The sequence below is a fragment of the Lepus europaeus genome, chromosome 13 (genome assembly GCF_033115175.1).
Source record: "Lepus europaeus isolate LE1 chromosome 13, mLepTim1.pri, whole genome shotgun sequence".
NCBI classification, from domain to species: Eukaryota; Metazoa; Chordata; class Mammalia; order Lagomorpha; family Leporidae; genus Lepus; species Lepus europaeus.
The window spans coordinates 45204961-45229802 of record NC_084839.1 but is presented as its reverse complement, the minus strand read 5'-3'; the positions used below and the strand labels follow the sequence as shown (position 1 = coordinate 45229802).

Here is a 24842-nt window from a genome sequence, read left to right as displayed (position 1 = left end):
ATCCTAAGCAAAACATCCCGGCATTGTAAGTTGACACGTTGGCCTCTGGCAGTGTCTACTTGAGACGTATCAGCTGGAATTCTGGTTGAACAAGTGGTCTACTGGGGACTGAACATCTAGACAATTGGATGTCCTCTCCTTCAGCCAACCCTTCTGTTATTACATACACAATCCTTGGGGCTGGGCCCTGACTTGCATATGTTCTTAACTATTTTAACCCATGTCAAAAGATAAAGCCAAATTGCCCTTTCTACATGAAATTTTTCATCAACAGCCCATGTAAATCAGAACTAAAACAGGAGGCAGGGATGGGAGGGCAGGAACAAAGATGTTTTCCCTGCTTTTCCATTCCTTCTCCCCCAGATGAAGCATGGCACAGGATGACTTGGAGAAGGTTTGCACCAACTCAAAACTCATAATGCACTCATCAAGATGAAGGGAAATCCACTCTGTTGGCTCATTTTTTCCAATACCGTGGGTGAAACTATGGGCAGGTGTCATAACTGGCCTAGTATCATAATTGCAATACAAGCCCACACTGTCTAATATTAAAGCTCCACTTTCCATCCTACCTAAAACTTCTAGACACCACCTGGTAGTCCTCCCTCAAGCCTGGAACCCCACAACTGGGGGAGAAGAATGACCTCCTTCTCTCTTCCTTATTCCACCTTCTCCTCCAATGGTTTGGGCCCAGGAAGCAGAAAGATGGAAGGCAGAGGAGGTGGACTGAACAGTATCAATCGGGGTGACCACTGAGCTTGGGAACCCTCTGGGTGTGGCAGAGAGCCAAATGCTAATTCTTATTCTCATGGGAGCTCTTGTGGGCTGGGCAGGACTCTCCCTACTGGGGAACTCTGTCCATGAGGACTTCCTGTTAAGAGCAACACCGCCTCCACTGGCTTCCAGCAGTCTGCTCACACGGCCTCTCTTTTGCTGCCAGGTCCATTTTCCTACAGATGAGCAGCTCCCTTTAGCTGGGCCCAAGCTGGTGCCCTGGGAAATCCAGTCTGCCACTCTCTCCCAAAGCACAGGGCCTTTTCACCTTCAGAGGTCACATCCTGCACCCCCCCACCCCCGCAATTGCACCAACATGCATTAACCCCTTTAGTTAGTTCAATCAATACCCAGCATATCTGCATCCATTCCATGCCATGAAGAGAGACCATAGAGAACACTTGACACTTCTCTCTCAAGAAACCCTCACTGGGAGACTTTGAAATCCCACTGGAATCCTTCTCATTTACCTACTATGCTGAATGAAGCTGGGACATGGGCTGATGCTGGATGACCTAATTTGTCTGTATGTCACTCAGCACCATGACACTCATATTTGGGACGCTCATATTTATTTGATTGTACAAGGCAGGACTGATTACAAAATTGCAAAAAAAATTTTTGTAACAATTTAACTGAAGAACCAGTTATATATGAAACCCACCTCTTCCTACCTAACAACTGTTCTTCCCTGCCTCCACCTGGCCTCAAGACTCATGTGTAGCAACACGAGACAAGCAACCTGTTAGACACCCAAATGATTTTGAAAGTGGGATTGTCATCTGCAAGGTGGTGGTAAATAGCTAATTCTAGTTAGACTCTGTTTTTGCAGAATCACTGGCTTATTTAGTTCAATCCTCCTTGGATGCTTTTCCTATATACATTCCCAGAAAGTTAAGGAGAGTAAGAGTTAGACCTAAAGAGTGTGAATCACAAAACTTCTTGGCATTTTGAGGTCAGGAAGGTGGTCAGTTTCTTTACTTTATATCCTTTTCCAAGCTGTTCTCACTTTAATTTTTAAACTTGTGTGAATTTCAAAGAACACAGAGCCCAGTGTCATTTACACTTGGGCCATCATAAAAAGGCAGCTTTCTCAAAAAGAATATTGGCTATTTTCCAGGCTGCCAGAAAGCTTTTTATGGAATCTTTTTCAAACATTCTCCTTTAAGCCAGAAAGGGAAATTAAATCTGGCCAAGGGTGAATGGACTGCCCAAGATATGAATTGCTTCTAACAGTGACGGAGTTCAAGGGAAGCCTACAGCTTTCCAATTTCGGGGAAGAAAAAGGGTGAATCCCACCCACCCATTTATTATGGAAGGAACATTAAGTAACTTGCAATATAGTCAAGAAAATTTTCCTTTTTGGAGCCATCTTGGTGAATTATGCATCCCTACAGAAATCATTCAGGCACTTTATTGCCCTTGCAGAGAGGGGTGAAAGGTGCCATCTGAGAAGAAGGTTGTGATACTTTTAAGCAACTCTGTTTAAAAACAAACAAATAAATACATAAATGATGCTTGAGATAGAGCCTGGTGAGAACTTCAATCTTAAAAAATTAATAATGACATAGTTCAAGCATGATGTGTACGGAATAATAGAATACTTAGAAGACACTACTCAACCTTGCCAAAATTAACATTTGTTTCATAATTGTACAGTTCCTTTTTTAAAAATGTAGGCATGTACCAATCCTTTTCTTCTGTCATAGATGTAAATACTACACTGATTTTAGTGTCAGTCATTCCTTTTGCTTTTATAAATATATACTCATCTCTTAATTTGTTTCTAACATACAGACATAATTTGGGTTTGGTGAGGCCAATAGATCAGGAGACAACTGCCCCTGAAAAAGTAGCATGAGATTCACTCCCAGATCCCAGGAACCATGGGTGGGAAGACTCACCAAGAGGGAAGCACCAGGGTCAGTCAAGAGATGGAGGAAACAAGGGGAAATGCAGCCCAGAGCCTTTACTATGGTTTCCACAGGCATGAATGGTAAGCAGGTTAAGATAGACTGCTTTGAATGACTTCAGCAGACCCTGAAGAGTATCTGAACCATCCCTAGTTTCCTAGTAAATGGCCCTAGAGTCAGAGAATAGTTGCCCTAGCCTAAGAGCTGTGCAAAGAAGATGGTCAGGAGCAAAGACATTTGATGGGTTGGTTTGCTATGAAAGATGCAAAGCCTAGGGGTTGGCTATCTCCAGGACTTAGCTACCCTTGGGTGGTTCAGTCCCTGCAGGGCCTGCAAAGCTCCAAGATATCAAAGCATCAAAAATCCAAGGTAAAATGACATGATTAACACAAAACAATACGCTGCATTATTTTGCATGTTGTTAACCTTTATAAAAATTATACCCTACTTTTCATGTGTATATTTATCTCCCAAACTTTCCCCCTCTCTCATCATTATGCTTTAGGGGGTTATTTAGATGTTGCAGGCCGCTGTACTCAGTTCGTTCCTTTTTATTGCTTTATAATTTGGCATTGTGACAGTATAGCACAGTACATTAATACTCCTTCACGCTGTTGTTCATAGACATAGGAGTTGTGTCCAGAATGATAACCGCAGTGATTAACTTTTTTTAAAGATATTATTTATTTATTTATTTATTTAAAAGGTACGGTTACAGACAAAGAGGGAGAGAGAGAGAGAAAGGTCTTCCTTCTGCTGGTTCATTCCCCAAAATGGTGGCAGCAGCAGCCAGAGCAGGGCTGATCCAAAGCCAGGAACCAGGAGCCTCCCCCGGGGTCCCCTGTGTGGATGCTGGGGCCCACATGCTTGGGCCATCTTCCACTGCCTCCCCAGGCCATTAGCAGAGAGCTGAATTAGAAGAGGAGCAGCTGGGACTCGAACTGGCTCCCATAATGGGATGCTGACCACTGGAGGAGAATTCACCTAGTGCACCACAGTGCCAGCCCCTAGTGATTAATCTTTTACCTGTCTCCAGATGCATGTATGGCTGAGAGACGTGGAATAACTGGCTCAAAAGGCATCTGTATCTTCATCCTTAATAGATATTGCCAAATGGCTCTTGAAATTATTTGCAGCAAATTATTCTTCCATCAACAGGAAATGTCTTATTATTCTACTGTGAGATTTTTACCAATATGGTGGTGTGAAATGGTATCTAATTAATTGTTTAAATTTGCATTTTCTTGATTGCTAGTGAAGTTAAGCATCCTTTCATATGTTTATTAGGTGTTTGCATTTTTTAAAGAATTTCATCAGGTGACAACACACTGAAGATTTTTTTTTTAAGATTTATTTATTTATTTGAAAGTCAGAGCCGCAGAGGGAGAGAGGGAGAGACAGAGATCTTCCATCTGCTGGTTCACTCCCCATATTGCCAAGGCTGGGCCAGACTGAAGCCAGGTGCTAGGAGTTTCATTTGGGTCTCCCACGAGGGTGGCAGGGTGATTAGCAGGTAGCTGAATTGGAAGTGCAGGAGCCAGGACCCACACCAGTGCCCATATGGGACACCAGCATTGCAGGCAGAGGCTTTACGTGCTACGCTACAATGCCGTCCCTCATGCATTTTTAACAATACCTTCTAATTGTCATTTTCTTTCATTACTGGTCTATACATGTGTTTTTCATTTCCATCTATTGGTCCATTGTCTAATTCCTGTCAATACCAGAGCTTTTAAATCACTATAACCTTATAAAAACCATGTTGCCTGATATGCCGCTTTCCCCAATCTTGTTCTACTTTTTAAAAATTGTTTAGGTTATTCATTAAAACTTACCCTTCCATATGCATATTAATCAGTTAGTGAATTTCCACACATGCTTGCCAAAACAAACTGAAAACTACTGTGCCAGAGATATTTCTTGAATCAAACTTATATATTAATGTAGATTAAAATATATCTTCACTGGGCTAGTGTTGTGGCATAGCAGGTAAAGCCACTGTCTGCAGTAGACACCTGTTTGTGTACCAGCTGTACCACTGGGAAAAGCAGAAGATGGCCCAAATGTTTGGGCCCCTTTCATTCACATGGCAGACTTGGAAGATTCTGATTCCCAGCTTTGCAACCATCTTGGGAGTAAAGCAGCTGATGGAAGCTCTTTCTCTGTCTCTCCCTCTCTGTAACTTTGAATTTCAAAATAAATAAATAATTTTTCAAAAAATCATAATATTGAGACTTCCCATTTATGAACATGCTATTTTTAGTAGTTCAAGGTAGGCATTATTTCATTTCTTTCAATTAAGCAATTGATTATTCTCCTTAAATCCAAGTCTTTTTTTTCTTAAGTTAATTTCTTGACATTATATCAACTTTATAGCCATTATAATTAGTATACCTTAAAATAATTGAGAAGCATTAGTATATAGGAATGTAAATTATCTTACGCACTAATAATATACCCAATTATCTTTCTAGACTTTCTCTTTAATTCTAATAGTAATCTCTTAGGTTGGTTATAGAGTGTTTTTATGTGTGTACATACAATAACTTCATTTTTTTTACATTAATAAGTTAAAATTGGCCTACATTTGTTCATTCTTTTACTGTCTCTGTCGGATTTGTTATCAGTGCTACAAGAACCCCATAAAATTGGTTGGAGAACATTTCCTCTTTTACTATTCCTTGAAGAGATAGAATTTATTTCTTATAAAAGAATGGCACTGACCTTGTCAATGTGTATTTTTTAAACTGCCAACTTGATTTGTTAATACTTACAGATCCATTCAGTTTTCTATATCTTCCTACCTGTCCTAAGACAGCTTTATAATTATGTTTCAGTGAAAATAATCCATGTTGTCTCATTTTTCAAATCTAATTTTATGAAATCATTCTTAGAGTTTTAAAATTTGAAATCTTTCATACGTGTAGTTAAGTCCCACTTTTCACGCCTCTCATTGTTTCTCTCTCTCTCTTGTTCAAAGTGAACATACGTTCTTTCTATTAATCTTTCCAAAAAGTTAGCTTTTGGCTTTGTTGATCCTCTCTGCTCTTATTTGAATCCATCTCTGCTCTTATCTTTGTTATTTCCTTCCCTTTGCCCCATCAGTTTCCTCTCTCAAGGTAGGCTAAAATGTTGCCCTGTGTTTTAATCTACTAACAGACACTTATTTACTTTCTTTCTAAAACAAAAATTCACTGAGAATTTACTTGTTGCTCATTTAAAGACAGTCTGCAGACACCTTTTGAACTAATTAGAACTAGACCAGTGAGTTCATAATGGATTATCATGTTGTCAGAATAAAACTTCTGTGATAAAGCTTAAAATGCTAAGTAGAAATTCAGTTTTCTTGAATAAATACTCAAGTAAATGTAATTTTATATAATAGTCATATTAATGTTAAAAGTATAAGGGTCATTGAAACTATAATAAGCCTTTCAGTGTCACAAGAAAACATCCATTTTATCCATAAATTTAGGTAGATAATTGACCTTATAATCGTGAAATACCAAGTCGTTATAGATTAAGCCTAAACTTTATCTATACTAACACTTCTCAACTTATGATGCTGTAAATGCCCCCAATAAGTCCATCATAGGCTGAAAATATCATTAAGTTGAAAATGCATTTAATACAACTAATCTACCAAATATCAAAATTTAGACTACCCTACCTTAAATGTGTTCAGAACAGTAGTTGGGCAAAATCATTCAACACAAAGCCTAACTTATAATCAAGTGTTGACTATTTCATTTATTATCTTAATATCTCACTTTGTTTCCTTTTCTGATATAATAATTTAAAGATATAAATTTCTCTATAAGTAGCAGTTTAGAAATCTCACAGGTCTGATATGTTCTTTTTGCATTATAATTCAATCCTAGCAAAATTTCTAATTGTAATTACAATTTCTTTTCCAATTTGTGTATGACTTAAAGGGGTACTTTTATGTTGTTTGGCTTTGGTTTGTTTTGCTTTGCTTCTAGTTTTCCAGATGGTTGTTTGTGTATTGGTAGAAGGGTTAATTATCTTACCACTGATTTCTAAGCAATTTGATTGCATCACTGTCAAAAACTGTTTACTGGAGGCAGGCATTATAGAACAGTGAGTTAAGGCTCTGCTTGTGACACCTGTGATGCTGCACCCCATATTGGAATGCCTGGTTTGAGTCCTGTGCTCCCAATCTGGTTTCCTGCTAATGGGCTAGGAAGCAAGCCCAAGTACTCGGGTTTCTGCTATGTGGGAGACCTGGTTGGAATTACTGGCTCCTGGCTTTAGCCTGGAATATCACGAGCTGTTGCAGACACTTGGATAGCGAACCACTAGATTGAGTATATCTCCATCTCTATCACCTCTATCTCTATCTGTATCTCTCACCTGCTTTTCAAATAAATCAATGTTTTCCAAAACATTTGTGGAATATCTGTATCCCCCCCCCAAAAAAAAAAACACAATGTAGTTGGCCCTGCATGTTCATGATTTCTTGACCTATAGATTTGACCAACTGTGGATTAAAAGTATTTAGGAAAAAGAAAAAGAAAATTGTATCTTTAGTTTACTGAACATATACAATCTTTTTTTTTTTTGTCATTAATTCCTATACAACACAATCCATCTGTACAGCATTCACACTATGTTAGGTATTGCAAGGAATCTGGAATTGGTTTAAGGTAAATGGAAAGACTGCATGGATTGCAGGCACATACTAGTTCATTTTCCAGAGGGGACTTGAGTATCTGTGGTTTTACATCCTCTACCTGTCATGTACCAGGCACTATTCTGAGCATTTGGTCTATAGCAATAACAAGTCAAACAAAGAATTCCTGCCTGGTGGAACTTTCATTTAATAAAGGGGGAAATATACAAATACACACACAGATAAATAAACAGAATGTACAACCTGTCGGATGTGCTCTGTAGAAAGCTGTACGTGGGAGAGGAGACCAGGAAACAAGCTAGGGAGATGGTCATTTTAAACAGGGTGGCTAGGGAAAGCCTCACTGAGAAAGTGACTCTTCTGGGCAAATGATGCTGAGGGAGCAGGCCAGGAGGATATCTAGGAGAGGAAAGTTCCAGTGAGAGAGAACCGATGATGTGGAAACATTAGGCAAGAAGGAACCCAGCTTTTCTGATGGATAGCAAGAGGCTATGTCACACAGTGGCTCAGCAAAGGGGAGAGTGGTTGAAACTGGGGTTCCTGGGTCTATGAGGACAGAGGGCAGGGAGCTCCTGTGAGGTACCGAGAGGCTTGGGAAACAACCTGAATTTTTCCTTGACTGAGATCACGAGCCATTGACAGGAATGTTGAGGCCGGTGTGAGACACATATGTCAAGCAGAAGGAAACAGGAAAAGCTGAAGGCAGCCAGGGGTAAGGGATGGCATGTTAGATGGGACAATTGATGGTACATTTTTATACAAATGGGCAGAATCCCACAGAGAAGGGAAAATGAGTAAAGGACATGTATGAAAGCAAAGGTGGAATCACCGTGCTGGCATTGGGGACCGGGCGAGAGGGGAAGAGATCCAGGGTGAACTGGAGAGGCTGCTCTCAGAGAGGAGCCCGGACGGTTCACCTGCGTTACCAGGAGGGATGGCAGTGTGGCTCAAGCAAAGTGCAGCAGGTGGACAGCGCGAGCCAGGGGAGAGCATCAGGAAGTTTTCTTCTATTGGTTTCATTTTCCTGTGGAATAGGAAGCAAGGTCAGCTGAGCATTGCAATCAGGGAAGAGGTGCAAGAGTTGGAGTAAAGAAAAGAGGGGACTGCAGGCCTAGAGGCAGTAGCAGAGAGTTAGTGGAGACAAGCACAGTGCCTATCCAGCGCTGCCATGTCCGAGCCACGCGGCCCAGGGTAAGTTCGTTATCCTCTCCAAAGTCCAATATCCTCATAGTGCCAATATTGCTGTTCTGTGGCGAGGATGAAGACGGAGAAAGGGAAAGCAAGTTGAGCCATTACTAATATGGCAACACTTAGTATTACACTGGCTCTTTACTGATAGTATACCTTAGGCACTCAATTGCTCATTACTGGGTAGGTTGTGATATTTTATGTCCACTCTCTTTTCAGGAGGTTTGTCCTCACCAGGCTTCGAGTCATCCCAAAAGGAGCATTTTCGGGATTTGGGGAGCTGGAGAAAATGTATGTACTGACACTGCTGTGTGTGAATGCCTCAAGTGAGCTAGTCACAGACAGACTACCCCTATGGGGTTGATCCACAACTAGAAGCCAGAATGATGCACAGAGCAAATTTTGCTTCTTTTCCTCCTTTCACTTTCTGGCCACGTTTCTGAAACAATAACGTGGAATCTTCCAGAGTGTGGCTGTTGAAATGAGCAAAGGTCAATCCAAGTAATCCTCACTCTTTCTCTGTGTGTTTAAGTCGTTTTTCCCCAAGTCCCCGTGAGCGGAGTTTTCATCAGCCAGCATCTCTTTTTACTGCCGATAGCTGTTCTCTTTCAGAAATCATTTCTACTCTACCTGATTAATTTTTAATTGACAGCAGGTCCTCACATTTGTACCTTAGAGACTTTCTAGAGTGCTTGTTCATGATCCAAGCAGGCAGACAAGTGGTAATGGATACATAAACATTTTACAGTGTTAGGAATGTGTATAGCCTTGACCGAGAATTCCTTGGAAAAGAGAAGAGTCCTGTGTTACTACAACCACTCGCTTCTGGTTGGGTGGGTTTAATTTAGGGGTTTTTCCCCAGATAGGGTTTTCTCAAAGAAGGATGCAGTGGGAAAAAAAAGAACAGCAAGTTCTCCCATGCTTAACATAACCTGCTCTCCCTTGGAGGCTTTTGGGACTCCCTCCCCAGGCCTTCACAGAGATGTGGTCTCCTCCCCAGCAGTACAGCAGGTGACAGAACCTAACTGTCAGGAAGTACAGCAACAGATAGACAGAACACACAGTGGCAACCACCTTTTCCTTCTACAAAGAAAGCAACCCTCCAGTTCCTGTGTTCCTCGTTCTTGAAACCATTCAGTTTTCACTCTTGGTTCCCATCTTAGAGATGGAGTTCCCGGCCCCTGGCATCAGCCTGGTCTAGACCTAGCCAAACAATTAGGTGAAAAATTTTTTCTCTCTCTCACTCCACCCCCTCCTCCCTCCCTCGCTCCCTTCTCTTTACCCCCAACACTCTGCCTTTCAAATATGTGTGTGTGTGTATTTTTTTTAAAACCAAAGATTATTTGCTAATGTCTAAACAGAAAGTAATTTATTAACAAAAGAAAGCAATGTGTTTCAACAATTAAACTACCTGCTTATAAGATGTGATCAGAACCCTAGGTTTCAGTGCTAATTTTAATATAAATTTGCCATGTAGCCTTGATCAAATTACATTCTCTCCTCTCAGGACCTTGGTTTCCTCACTTGTGCATCAACAGGAAGTTATAAATGAGGTCTTCCGTGACCTCAAATCTCTAACTTCAAGTGGAATGAAAGCCCAATTTAAGACTTGCAGTCTTCCAGGGCTTACCTTCTTAGGACATTCAACACTCACAGGGATTAGAAGGTGGGAGTTCCCAGCTGAACAGACCTCACCAGGGAAACCAGAGGAACAATAGGATTGAAGAACTCCGTGCTCAAGGTGTATTCCCAAATGGATTTCTCATTCCCCTGCCTGGAGCTAACATAGACTAGACAACTATTGGATACTCCCATTTGCCCAAACATTCTTATAATTGCTTAGGAATAAATTCTGAAGACAGAAATGTTGGCTGTCACAATTTGCTTTAGTCAGATTCCATTTAGCAGGTTAGCCTGGCCCCTGCCCAAATCCTCAGCATGGACAAAACCTTCTGCATGCTGATGTGAATGGTTGGGCTGAATCGACACAGCAATGATCTCAGAGACAGAACAGCTCAGAGGCAGGTAGCTCAGAAACTCAACTTTCTCAGCTACACCTTGTCCATTTGTGCCTTCTCTTTATCAATCACCGTGTACTGACACAGTGAGACATTAAAAATAAAGTGAAGGTCATCTTAACTTTTCATCGTTTTTATGTCCTAAGTTGTAAAAACATTGCCTAGCAGAGGGCCTGGCCCTGATACAAACTATGAAGAGACTATGTGCACCCGTATGTCTCCTGCCCACCTCATCCTCTGTCTCACTTCCCAGTCATGCTCACATTGTTGTTCCTGAACCATCCCATCCACTATGCTCTTCCTGTAGCCCTTAGCCAGTGTCCTGAAATTAATAAATGTTGGGGTCCTCTTCCGTGTCTCCCTCTCCACAAAGGAGAGTGTCTTTCACTCGTTCTGCTCATGTGACCAAGTTTTGCACAATCTTTTTAGAAAAAGAAGACAAACAAAAGCTTTCTCTATAAAGCCTGCCTCTCTACCATGCTATTTTTTCTCCCTTTCCCACCATGACCACTGATTTCAAAGAGCAGGCTCTATTCACTGCCACCCTGTCCTTTCCTTCAATCACTTCTCAGCCTGCACACTTCTCTTTGGCCACAAATTCTTCAAAACAATTAAATATTCTATCAAAGGACCCCAAAATATCATATCTGCCAGATCCAATGGCCTCTACTCTGTCTTCTTGATACTTATTGGTGCCATAGCTTTGGATTGCATGGACCAGTTAGTATGTTCTTCTCCAGTCTTTCCCGTTTTAAATTCTAGGATATCCATACTTCTCTCCTCCCCCTTAGCCGCCCAGAATATTCCATGTCCAGTTCTCTCCATCTGTCTTGTTTCTCCACTGCCTCTCAAAAGTCCGGATGTTTTTAGAACTGCATTTTTGGCCATCTTCTTTTTTCATAGCCCCATCCCCAAACCATTACTCATCAAGTGATGTCTTTTTTTTTTTAACTTTTATTTAGTGAATATAAATTTCCAAAGTACAGCTTATGGATTACAATGGCTTCCCCCCCTCCCATAACTTCCCTCCCACCCGCAACCCTCCCCTTTCCCACTCCCTCTCCCCTTCCATTCACATCAAGATTCATTTTCAATTCTCTTTATATACAGAAGACCTTGGCTCCTAAACCTGCATCTGCAACCCCACCTATCGTCTCAGGCTCTCAGGCTATAGCTCTTGCTTTGAGTTGGAGAGGTGCCAAAACATCCACACCTAAGTCAATGACAAGTACATGATCTAGCAAATCCAGAATGATCTCGTTACCTTTATCTTTAAATGTCTAATCTTCTCACAGGGCCCAGTTACCACCATTTGCCCAGCTTTCTAGCAAGAAAATACAAAGTCTCCCTTGACCCAGATGTTCTTTCAGTCTTACTGACTTTCCATGAAAAATACTCTGAAATCCAGTGATCTTCTCACTCTGACTGCTGTTGAGTCCAAGGCCTCATTAGCACTTATATAACCTATTATGTGAAGCTGCCATGCCTGTCCCAGCTCCAGTCTCATTGTCACTCTGCTGCCAGACCCACACTACTCACATTCCCTTGCAGAAGAATCTCTAAGGGACACTCATTTCTAGAAATTTAGTATGAATTCCCTGGCACAGAAATCAAAGCCCTTTATCTACCACCACATGCACTGTGTACCCCACATACTCACCAAGGGAGACAATTTTCCATTCCCTGAACTATCATTACCAGACATCACATTGCTTATTTAGAATGTGACAGCTGGTCCTTTGGACAATGCCTGGCACATTGAGTGATCAAAAAATAGCTGCAGGTGAATGAAAACATAAGTAAACAAATGAACAAAATATACTTTGAAAATGTTCTTATGTAAATGCTATCCTTCTGCTGAAAATTCTACTTGGTAGAATCTATAGAATCCTCCTTGTCCTCCAGGGTCCAGATGAAATGTTTACACCTCTGACTTTCTAGAACTTTCCCACATCTTCCAAACCATAACACTGTGCACATTGCATTAATAATTGCATTGATAATACATTTATCAGAGTCTTTTCAGAATTTACAGGTTTGGGGAAGGTGTCTGGAACAACAGCTAAGATGCCACTTGGGACACTTGCATTGCATATCAGAGTGCATGGGTTCAAGTCCGAGTTCTGCTCCTGATTCCAGCTTCCTTACAAGGCACACCCTGGGATGCAGCAGTGATGGCTCAAGTAATTGAATCCTTGCCACCCATGTGTGAGACTCAGACTGAGTTACAAGTCCCTGGCTTTGGTCTGACCCAGCCCCAACCACTGAGAACATTTAGGGAGTGAATCAGTAGATGTAAAAGATCAGTCTGACTATCTGTTTGTCTTCCTGCCAAGTAAATTTTAAAGATCAATTGAAATTTTAAGTAAGGAATCTATAAGTTTTCCCAGATTCCTTAATTGTACATTAAAGGCTAGATCAGAATGTGATTTAATTTTGAATGAAACAGAACTAAATCCTGTGTACTTAGCTCACTGTTAGACCTCTAACCTCTTCACTTAGCTCTTTTACTAGCCACCATAATCTCTCCTTGGTGTCTTATTCCTATTGTGCTACTAACACAGAATACCACAGACTGGATTCTTTATAAAGAACAGACATCTATTTTCCCTCTCAGTTCTGGAAGCTAGGAAGCCCAAGATCAAGTGCTGGCCTCTGCTAAGGGCCTTCTGGCCGTGTCTTCACATGGTAAAAGGGAAAGGGGGATGAATGTGGTGTCCTTACATGGCAGAAGAGCAAGGAACAGCGAGTGAACTCAAGAAAACATTTTGTATAGTGGCATTAGTCCACTCTTAAGTGTGGACTCCTCCTTACCCAACCACCTCCCAGAAGACCCCACCTCTAACTACTGTTGCCATGGGGTTAAGCTTCAACATGACATTTGGAGAACACAAAACCATTCAAACCATAGCTCCTAGATGATTGCAAAAGCAGAAACTTGTGCTGCCCCATCCACTGATACACACTCCCCTCAACCACGTCCATGTCCAATACAGAAACAAGAGTGATATTTTCTAAATTCATATCTCATCATGTCACCTTCCACACGTGTCCCACCACCCACATCCTCATAAACACTAAAAAGCTCTCCATGCCATACCACTGGTCTTGACATAAAAAGGAGACTTGTTAATACAACCAGGAAAGCCACGCTCCACAGACAGACCCCTGGTAGTCTTCAGGTCTTCCCTTGGCTCAACTAGCTCCTCTCACAAAATGGACTGGGTCATGCAGCCCACCATGGCCTTGGCACGTGCTCTTCCTTCTGACTGGAATCTTTTTTCTACTCCATTCCCTGGTTTAGCTGGTTGCTCTCTGCCCTTCAATGTCAGTGACAATGTCACTTCTTCAGAAAAGCTTCCTCTGAGTTCTTCAGTTCAGACAGAGCCACCCACTCTATATACTCTCAAATTACCACTAGTCTCTATGGGTGACTATCATCTTAGAAACTTTACATTTTATTATGGGATAATTTAATTATGAGATAATCTAATTAATGATTGATTTGATTTTGTGTGAGATAATTTGATTAATTATAACTTACTGTCTATAGGACAGTAAGTTCCATGAGCATGTTTGTTTTATCCAGTATAAGATCTCTGTGCCTCACACCGATTCAGGTACATATGATAAATATCTGATAAATGCATGAATAAAAATGAATGGATAAATATAATTAGCAGAGTAGATAAGCGATCCAAGTTTGAAAGGAAAATACTAAACCATGAATGATAATAACCAACAATGTATGAGTTCATAGGCACACAAACAGTAGAATCTACTACGATACAGGCAATTGTAGTTATGACTTAAAATAAAAGCCAAGATAAAAATACACAAGACAGTATTGCAAAATAAGGGATATGAACATCTATTTGCTAGGATTCTTGCTACTGTGAGAGGCAAAAGAAAATAAACTTCAAACAGGCTTAAGGAAAATAAGGAAATTTAATGGCTCATTTAACTTGATGGTCAGAGAGGGAGAGTGCCTTCAGAAACAGCTCTATTAAAGTCACAGTGTCCTTAGAACTTGGGCTCTCTCCCTCTCTCAGAGTCTCTTTTTGTTGTGTTAGTTTCAGCCCTCATCCCACCTCTGGTGGCAAGATAGCAACAGCATATCTTTTTGGGGTTCATATATCCTTGGAGTCCTTTTCAAAAGGAGAGAGTTGACCTTTTTTTTTTTTTTTTCCCAGTGAAAGTCTTATGATTTAGTCAGGTTTGCTTAGGTCACATAACCATCCCTGGAACAACCACTCTGGCTAAGGTACTGTAACGCTCTCCACTTCGCTTTGGCCTGCGTAATGGGCTCCATCCTTAGAACTAGCTAAAAAGAAAATTAGTCCTATTGTTGTCTAGAGGAGAAAGGTCACTGTGACCAGGATGGTTAAGGAAAGTGTCTGGAATTTAGCTGATTTTGAAAGATAAGCAGAGGTTTTATTATTATGTTGATACTTATTAAAATTATTATCATAGTATCCAATGTCATTGAGGACTTAATGTGTTCCAGGCATTAGTTGAAACTTGTTATATTACCATCTTTTGCATCTTCCCAGGAGGTAGATACCACCATTAGTGGCATTTTACAAATGAGACAACAGGCTTAGAGAGATCAAGTCCCTGTCGAAGGTAGCGTAGTGGCTAAGCAATAAAACATACATATTCCACAGTGGAATGTGCCTCATATGCATGGAACTAGACTGAGTAGACCAACCTGCAGAGATTCTGAATCCACACATCTTCATTTCCCTCTTCCATTAGATCTGTGCACATGTTGAACAGATGTTTCAACCTCTCGGAGCCTCATCTCCCTCACTGAAGAATGTCACTGAGATCTATTTCATAGGATCGTTAAGACCCTTAACTAGCCAGTCTTGGTGTCTGAAATAACTTGAGTATTTGACAAATTTGTTTCTGCCGCCCTTTCTGCTTTTAGAGTGATGGAAATTTCACATCCTAGCCCTTCTAGGTGATTCTTCCTCATTCAGCAGCCAAGCTTAACCCAGCCCCATCTACTTCTGTCAGAGGTCAACAGGGAAAACAGTTTATTTCTTTTTTTCCTTTGGTAGAACATGGAACAGAAGCTTCTGCATTAGAAATGAAATGGCCCCCTTTCACACCTCAGCCTTCATCAGCACCACCACCTTGAATCTCCCTACTCTTCCTTGCGTTGGGACTTGCTGGGGGGAAGAGGAAGTGATTAAACTCTCGGCAATGTGAAGTGGCCTTATAAAGTGCACTGTAAACTGTTTACATTGTCTTTAATTACTTCAGAGCCATATGTCAGCTCCGTATAAAGCGTGAGGATTACATTGAACAGGGTGGGGGGAGTAGGTGACAATGTGGTGATTTATGGTAACCAGAAAAATTATGTATGGAAATGAGTGCATTTTAAAAATACATCTATGTGCTATTATAACACTGGAAGGGGAAGAAAAGCCAGTTTATAACAAAATATCTTTGAAAATAGGAGCATGATGAATATGTAAATGAGACCAATCAACATCAGTTGAGATATGGTATATGCAGATGAGGCGGCAATGAGCCAAAATGTGAAATAGCTCCCAAACCATAAATATGAACCATATAAAATTCATTTGAAATATTCATGATAACATAAGGACAAAAAATATAATCAAGTGATTTATTTGCATATAAAAATGAGAACACTAGTCTGACACTCCAGCCTCCACTCCCAGATCACCAGGGAAAGCAAAGTTAACTTAATGGAAGGACTTGTAGAGAAAGAGATTTATTGAACGAGGACTGTTGTGAGCACATTTACTAACTTCAAGATCTTCGGAATTCTCATTCTTAAGGCCCACTCACCACAGGTGAAAGAATGGGGAAAAGGTATCTAAAATACTGTAACTGCCGCTGCTTGAAAATCTGAGTTCCAATCGGCTTTGCTTCCCTTTAGATGACTTGGGTCTCTTCTAGCCCAACTTTCTGGGTCTCTAAGAGTTGATGAGCAAAGGACTCTTGAGTTTCACTTACTGAAATAAAGCAAAAAGGGAAAACTGATGCTCCAAAAGGATCTCAGTTTAAAAAATAAAATAGGAAGTGAATGTGGGACTAGTTGGAATGGGAAGTGGGGACTAGAGTCCCTGGGCATAACAAGATGAGGACAAGCGCTCAGTGTCAAGATGAGGACAAGTGTTCAGAGGTCCTCATCTCAGATGGCACATTGGAATCCCCTAGGGAGTTTCCACATAGTCCATAGGCTTGAAAAGCAAGAGATTTTTTATTCTACTTTTCTAGGGTATGGTCCAAGCAGTAATCATTTTGTAAAGCTCCCTTGGTGATTTTAATATATACCTAGAGTTAACGGCCACTAAGGTAGATGATAATCAGGCCTGAATCCAATTTGATCAATGCACATTCATGAGCACGTAAAGTAGCTCTCTATATTGTGGCAAAAGCATATTAAACAAAGAGGAAGTTGGTAGGACATAAGCTCAAAGAAGAAGCCTGGAAGAGGGGATATCATATAGCACCTTAGATGACACAGAGACAAGTTTGGGTATCAGTGTTACGGAATTAAATGGGATGTTTTGAGTAAGCAAGTGCAATTACCTGATTTGTATTTGTTAAAAGTTGCTCTCACACACAGATTTCCATTTGCTAATATTTTCTCAAGGATTCTGTTTCTATATTTCTAAGGATATTAACTTGTATATTTCTTTTCTTGTTAATTTCTTTGGTTTGGCTCTACTGATTTCATGAGTTGGGAAATGTTCTTTTATCAACTATATCCTAAAAATGTTTGTTTTACAGAATTCAATAGGGAAAAATAATCCACAAATGGTGCTGAATAAACTTGGTAGGCAAAAGAGAAAAGAATAAACCTTAGCTTTTACCTCATGTATTACACAAAATTTACTCTAATTCATAGGCTTAAATGTAAAAGACAAAACTTTAAAACTTTAAGAAAACAGGAGAAACTTTTCGCAATCTTGAGATAGGCAACAATTTCTTCAACAATAAAAAATAAACACGTTGTTTTGAACTTCATCAAAACGTAAGACTTGGGACCGAAGTTATGGAGCTGCAGATAACGCTGCCACATGCGACACCAGCATCCCATATGGGCACAGGTTCATGTCCCAACTGCTCCACTTCTTTTTTTTTTTTTTAAGATTTATTTATTTGAAAGTCAGAGTTACACAGAGTGAGGAGAGGCAGAGAGAAAGGTCTTCCATCCGATGGTTCACTTCCCAGCTGTCCGCAAGGGTCGGAGCTACGCCGATCCGAAGCCTGGAGCCAGGAACTTCTGCGTTGCCCATGCGGGTGCAGGGGCCCAAGGACTTGGGCCATCTTCTACTGCTTTCCCAGGCCATAGCAGAGAGTTGGATCGGAAATGGAGCAGCCGGGTCTCGAACCAGTGGCCATATGGGATGCCAGCACTGCAGGCAGCGGCTTTACCCACTATGCCACAGTTCAGGCCCCCCACTTCTAATATAGTTCCCTGCTACTGGATTGGGGAAAGCAGCAGATAATCTCTCAATTTTGGGGGCCCTTACTACCTACATGGGAGACGTGGATGAAGCTCCTGGCTTCAACTTGGTCCATTGTTGGTGTTTTGACCATCTGGGGAGTGAACCAGCAGGTGGAAGAATATCTATCATTTTTCTGAACTTATCTACTAAAGTAAAACAAGGATGAAAAGGGAAGATTAAAACTGTTAAATCTCCCTTTGGTGTAATTTATAATTAGAAGATTTCTTTGCCTATGTATTCTGAACCGCCATAGATCAGAACCTCGAGTCATTTGTTACTGGGACAATCCCAAAGGGGGAAAAAACCTCTCCTTGGAACTTCTCTTACCATACAAGTCCCAGTGCTCAGACTCATTTCTGGGTAAAGCTCCTGCTGAGAGTAGCTTTAGTCCAAGAAGGTTTGCAAATTGAGCTGTCTGTTAAGTTGCAAATTAACTTAGTCAGCAGTTGGAAAATGTAAGAGTTGAGTCAATTAAGTTGTCATTATTTGCCCAGATCAAACGTGAGTTAGTGACTAGAAGGTGAAAGTCCTTATCTCATTTCCTGTTCTCAATAAATATTCTGAAAATAAGTATTTTTGTTGTATTTATTGCTTCAATCAAGAATGTAAGATGCTCTTTTCTTGTCATTTTTTGAGCTAATGTGGTTTTAGTGTTTCCATTAAGACTTCTTATTTTCAACTGTTTCTAGGTAGGTCCTTAAAATAAACTTTGCAATACCTAAGAGCTGCCTAGCTCAGAAAGGGAATAATTTATTAGCTTTGAATTTATATGCTTGAGGTTTTTGTTTGTTTTGTTTTCATTTCACTTTGATTTCATCTTACACATTGGTGTGACAGGGTATGAGTCTGACAGGGAAACAGAGCTCTTGAGATCTAGAATTTTATAGATGCCCCCTTAACCCTTTATTCATCTTAACTCTCTACATGTTGGTCATTTTCACTGAATCTGTGAGGATAGAGTCAAGTTTCCTTGGATAGAAATGATGACAAGAAAGAGAACAGAGGAAAAATTCAGGTGAGAGCCCTACGGTGCACAAGCAAACTTATAGTAATAAAACAGTGCATTGGGGAAGCCCCCTTGGGATACACCCTCACTAGCATCCAACATCTTCAAGACCCTCTATCCTCCTGATCACGTGCTGCTCCAAGGGAATCATGGTGCTTGGGACCTCTGCTTGGCACCTTTCATGCAGCAGCTAAGACTTCCAGGTGGCAAGGGGTTACTCAACATTTTTCTGATTTGGCATCAAACACAATCTTCCATTTACACTAATCAATAGCCAAGTGAGGCCATCTTCTCCATCTTTTAGAGGCAAGATTCACACTTGCCCTTCTGACCTTTCTTGACAAGGGAAACTGTGGGAGAAACCTTCCATGTATTACATTTGTTGGAGCTCACAGATATACCAGAAAATGAGCTGGATTTTTTCTTCCATGCCAGTAACTCAAAAATGCTTGTATCTACCCAGAGAAAATACAATTAAAGCAGCATAATACTCAAGTTAAAAATATCCTCATGGCTCTGCTCTGGGGACTCCTGATAGTTTTTTTTTTAATAGAATGGTATTAAAATAAAAAAGATGCAATCTAAAGGCAAGCTTCAATCGATGCACAAACGATTTATTTTTATTTCCTCATTTAGCCCATGCCCATCACACCGCATCCATCTGGGCTGTTTATGACTTAATAAGATACTTTAAACAATAAAAGACTCAGATGGTGGACACCCCTTGCTTGCCCACACCCAACACAGAAACTCCCTTAATCTTATATTTCACAGACCCCCACTGCAGAGTTCAGATCCATGCTGGCCAGCCCACCCAGGTCAAAAGATCAAATGTGGTTTTTTTATTATTATTATTTATTTGAAAGATAGAGTTATACAGTGAGAGAGAGAGACAGAGAGAAAGGTCTTCCTTCTGTTGGTTCACCCCCCAAATGGCCGCTACGGCCGGAACTAAGCTGATCCGAAGCCAGGAGCCAGGTACTTCCTCCCGGTCTCCCATGCAGGTGCAGGCACCCAAGCACTTGGGCCATCCTCCACAGCCTTCCCAGGCCACAGCAGAGAGCTGGACTGGAAGAGGAGTAACCAGGACTAGAACCCGGTGCCCATATGGGATGCCGACGCCACAGGCAGAGGATTAACCAAGTGAGCCATGGCGCTGGCCCCAAATGTGTTTTTATAGTTCAGAGCACGCCAAAGTCAGATGGGCAGAGAGAAGCATAAGAATAAGGGATAAATGCTGGAAGAACCTAAATGAATAATGCGGAAGTTAACCATTCCAATGAGTCTGAGGTTCTGAGACAGTCTGGGCATGCAGACAGCAATTGTTGATGCCAATGGTTTTATAAACATGTCACTTTCACTTGGAGATGAACGTGCTCTGAAAAGTTATATAGGCATAAATAATAAAGAAAAACATCTGCTCCTTTTCTCATTTATGGTATCCCAGCTCAACCACCCTCTGACTACTGATGCTGCCTTTCCCTCTTCTCATATTCCTCCAAGGCAGCCAGCACAAGACTGGGCACATGGGGATGATACTGGCAGACACACCTGTGAATTTCTTATCTCCACCTCTTGGTTCCTTTCCCAACCTTTCAGAATCCCCCTTTTTTCCTATAAGAAATTCTACCACTTTTTAAAAATTATTATTATCATCCCAGACCTATTTTTTCCAGCCTTCCTGAGATATGATTGACATATGAAAGTACTGACATTTTTTTATATACATATACATTGTGAAATTACTACCACAAACTAATTAATATATCCATCATCCTATTTTTCTTAATCTGGACTCTCATTTTTTTTTTAACTTTGTTCTTAACTATTCTTTCCTAGCTCCTAGAAAGGGTAACATTGTTTTAAAAACTTGACACTCAAAGTCTAAGGTGTTCATGAACCAGCTCTTCCAAAACAATTGGCCTTTGAAAAAAACCATAAGGGGCCAGTGCTGTGGATTAAGTAATAGGTTAAGGGCAGGACTCTGCAGTGGAGGTCTGGGAACTATAAGATTAAGGGAGTTCCTGTGTTGGGAGGTGGGCAGGCAATGGGCATCCACATTCTGAGTCTTTTATTGTTAAAGCATCTTATTAAGTCAGAGGCAGCCCAGACAGACGTGGTTGTGATGAGCATGAGCTAAACGAGGAAATAAATAAATAGGCTAAGCCTCTGCCTGTGACACTGACATCCCACGTGGGTGTCAGTTCAAGTCCTGGCTGCTCCGTGTCCAAGCGAGCTCCCTGCTAATGGCCTGGGAAAGGACTAGATGATGGCGCAAGAGCTTGGGCTGCTGCACCCAGTGTGGGAGATCTGCAAGAAGCTCCTGCTTCCTGGCTTCAGATCTGCCCAGCAGCGGCCGTTGTAACCATTTGGAGAGTGAATCAGGGGATGGAAGATCTCTCTCTCTGTCTCTCCCTCTCTCTTTCTGTAACTCTATGTCTCAAGTAAATAAATAAATCTTTTAAAAAAACATAAAGTGGGCACTGCACGATCAGGACTAATTTGCACATGATGTAATTTTAGTCCATGTGGAACGTCTGCATAAGATGATTTGCTTAATTCGTGAAAAGTCTTTTCTTGACTGACTTGTTTGGATGACTGTCATGCCCATGTGTACATGCACCTCCGTGTTAGTGAAGGCTGGGCCTAAACTGCACTGAGAATAGTGCCTCAGAGAGCCTCCCGCTAAATAAGGGGCACCTCCCTGCCTGAATGACCAAGTCTAGAGACTCGGCTGGTTTTCCTTTCACTATTATTATTATCACTTACTAAGTGTTAAAAATTGAGGTGCCAGTCTTCAGACATTTGCTAAAAATGTACTCTCCTCCCACCCCTGTATCTTCCCTTAAATTTCCTCCCTGGCTTCTCTTCACACATACACAAAACACCCCAGTCTGATCAAGTCAGCCTATTAAGACCAGATTTTCCACTTAATAAAGCAGATCTTTGCTCTGGAGGAACGCTACATGGTTTACTCTTGTGCAAAGTTCCACAACAACTACAAATTCTGCATAGATAGTAAATTCCATGCTAACTTCAAGAAAATGAGGTCAAATCAGAGATCACTGGTTGAGACTTTTTAAAAGGAGGAGATTTATAGACTTCAGTCAACTACTCAAGACAAGTGCAGGATGATGGATGACACCAGCTCATCCATCAAGTGATTTATCAGGGATCATGGAGTAAATGATGGCAACTTCCATCACTCCCTGTACAACTGCGAGGATGAGGCTTGTAGAGCTAATGAGCTTCCCCAAGCTGAGGACTCCTCCCTTTGACTCTCGTATATGCTGTTGTGTGTGTTCTCCTGTACTCGCAAGCAAGTGCAAGAGACACCAGGGAATCCTCACCTTGCTTAACAATAACAACCATCACAGTTGCCTTTAGTGGAGTGATTATTTTGCCAGAAACTGAGATGTACTTTACACACATTTTTTCAGTTAATTATCATAAAAATCTTATTATCATCCTAATTTTACAGTGAAGAAGTTGAAGATTAGGTGCCCAACATCAAATATTTAGTAAGTGACAGAGTCAGTTTTGAACCCAGGCATGCTAACTTCAAATCTCATGCAATAATTTGCTTATATTAAGCAGGTTTCTGTGACTTCAATGAAAAGTCCATGGCAACTAACTTTATAAAGAGAAGAGTTTTCTTTATTTCACAGTTTTGGAGGTTCAAGTTGAAGATCAAGTGGCCCCAGTGGTTTGGCCACTGGTGGGGACAGCGGATGGCAATGGCAGAGCATGTGCAAAGGACGGATCACAGGGTGAGCCAGGAAGCAGAGAGTGGTTGGGCCCAAACCTGGGCTTTTATACAACCATCTTGGGAGAAAGACCTGCTGAGGTCACACCCATCAGGCCTCACTTCCTAAATTTCTACCAGCCCTCAATAACACAACCCTGGGGACCATGACTTTAACATGATCCTGTAGGGGACACTCAACATCAAAACTAATATCCAAGCTATAGCACTATTATAAACAGCTATAAGTTCAGCATGTTATATGTTATAGAAGATTGATAACCTTCTCTCCAAGAGAGAGAAATAGGATATGCATAAACACAAACTAACAGAGATCTCATTCATCTTACTCACAGCAGCAGCTTGACTATCTTTGGATGGTAACCTGTGACTTCAAAAATTCCTCATATACCTATTGGCACATTAATCTCCCACACCAACCTTTGAATGGAAACTACAGCAATTATGTGTGCCCCCATCATAGGTGAAGATATGAAGGTCAGAAGGGTTTGGTAAATGGCCTGAGATTGACAGTGCAGAATCACACTGAGAGTGGTGCCTTAGACAGCAGTTAGAGAGGAGGGCTCCCATGGCACCACATCCTCTGTACTTTCTCTGTATAATACTTTGCTCTTGCCTTGTCATCTCTCTTCTATTGAAGAGAAGTTAGACATCAGGAGTCTTAGAGTCACATCAGAACAGAATAAGAGTGGACCCAAGTCAGAGGACAAAAGTTAACTTTTATATTTCTGCCAGATTTGTAACCTTCACATGCAAGTGTTTCTACTTAGCCTTTGTCATACTTGCACTCTCACATGTCCATGAGAGTTTAAAGCACTTGGCAGAGGGGGACAGGGATGCCCTAGAAGTGAATGTGTATCTGATTCAAACACCAAAAACTAAAGTGCAAAGTGGGCCTTCTTATGTCTGGGGGAAATGTTTCAATAGGGCCTATCCATTATTAAACTTTGGCCTATGCAGTCTCAGGAAAATGTCATTTTTTTAAAAAGAAAATTTCCTAAGTCAAGTGGATCTATTGCCTTTCTTTTCTTTTGTTTTTGCCTATTTCTGTCTGCCTCTCTTTGGCATTAATATTCTAGTGACAGGTAGATTCAACCAGAACCTCTTAGCCAAGACACGGGATTTCATCTCTGCAGGAAAGGATTTTTCTTTTAGTTAAACTCAATGAGCTTTTCATGAGCTCCTGCTCAGTGTCACGTATATCCAGACACCTCAGATCTTAGCATGCCTACAAATCACCTGGAGATCGAACTCCAGGGAGGGTCTGATTGAGTAGGTCTGGGTGGACCTGAGGCTCAGAAGTAACAAGCGTCTCCCAGGAGAAGGCAATGCTGTCACTCCATGGTCCACACTGAGTAATTAGGTCTGCAATGGACTAGTCCTCTCAGGAATCGCGCTGCGGAGAATCCAGGAGAACTGGCACACATCCTCCACTGCGGTGTAGGTGTCAATAAAACACACATGAAACAACTAGAGAAAAGCACACAGAAAATACCAACAGGCATGCTTTGTTGCCATTAGCTATATGACAGATTATAGGAAAAAGTTTTCTTATTCTTCGGGCGACTATCAGATTGCATTTAGCAGTTTCAACGGTATTCAGCTTTTAGGATCACTAGTTACTTATGTTTCTAGTTACATCGTTTCTGGGAGCCTCTCTACAAACACAGCTTTGCTATGAAAACACAACAGGACACTGAAAAATGCAATCCAGAAATCATTGTCCCAGGATACACCATTGTAGGGTTCTTTGGGGACAAATAGAGCCCTGCCCCTCCCTCTTGTGGCAGAAATGTGTATTCAGGCAAGGAGCCAGAGACAGAACATGTCCATGTCTGGGAACTCTGGTGGGAGAAGACCCGAGGGAAATGTGCTAAAATTCTGAGTGAGGTGGGCTGGGGAGACATGAGGTAGAAGGCACTGGGAATGCTAGAAAGAAAGAAACAGGCCTGATGTGCCCTTTCCCCCTTAGCCAAGACCCAGTAACATGGCTGCCCACCTGAGGAGGCCCCCAGGAAACCTAGAGC

The 24842-nt window shown here is 41.3% G+C and overlaps 1 protein-coding gene across 1 annotated transcript in view; it reads left to right on the top strand.

Moving 5' to 3' along the window:
• FSHR (follicle stimulating hormone receptor) overlaps positions 1-24842 on the top strand; it is a 162691-nt gene that overhangs the window by 60934 nt on the left and 76915 nt on the right. The window contains exon 2 of the mRNA XM_062208834.1: positions 8749-8820. Coding sequence (XP_062064818.1) covers positions 8749-8820 — 72 coding nt within the window. The remainder of the gene's footprint in view (positions 1-8748; positions 8821-24842) is intronic.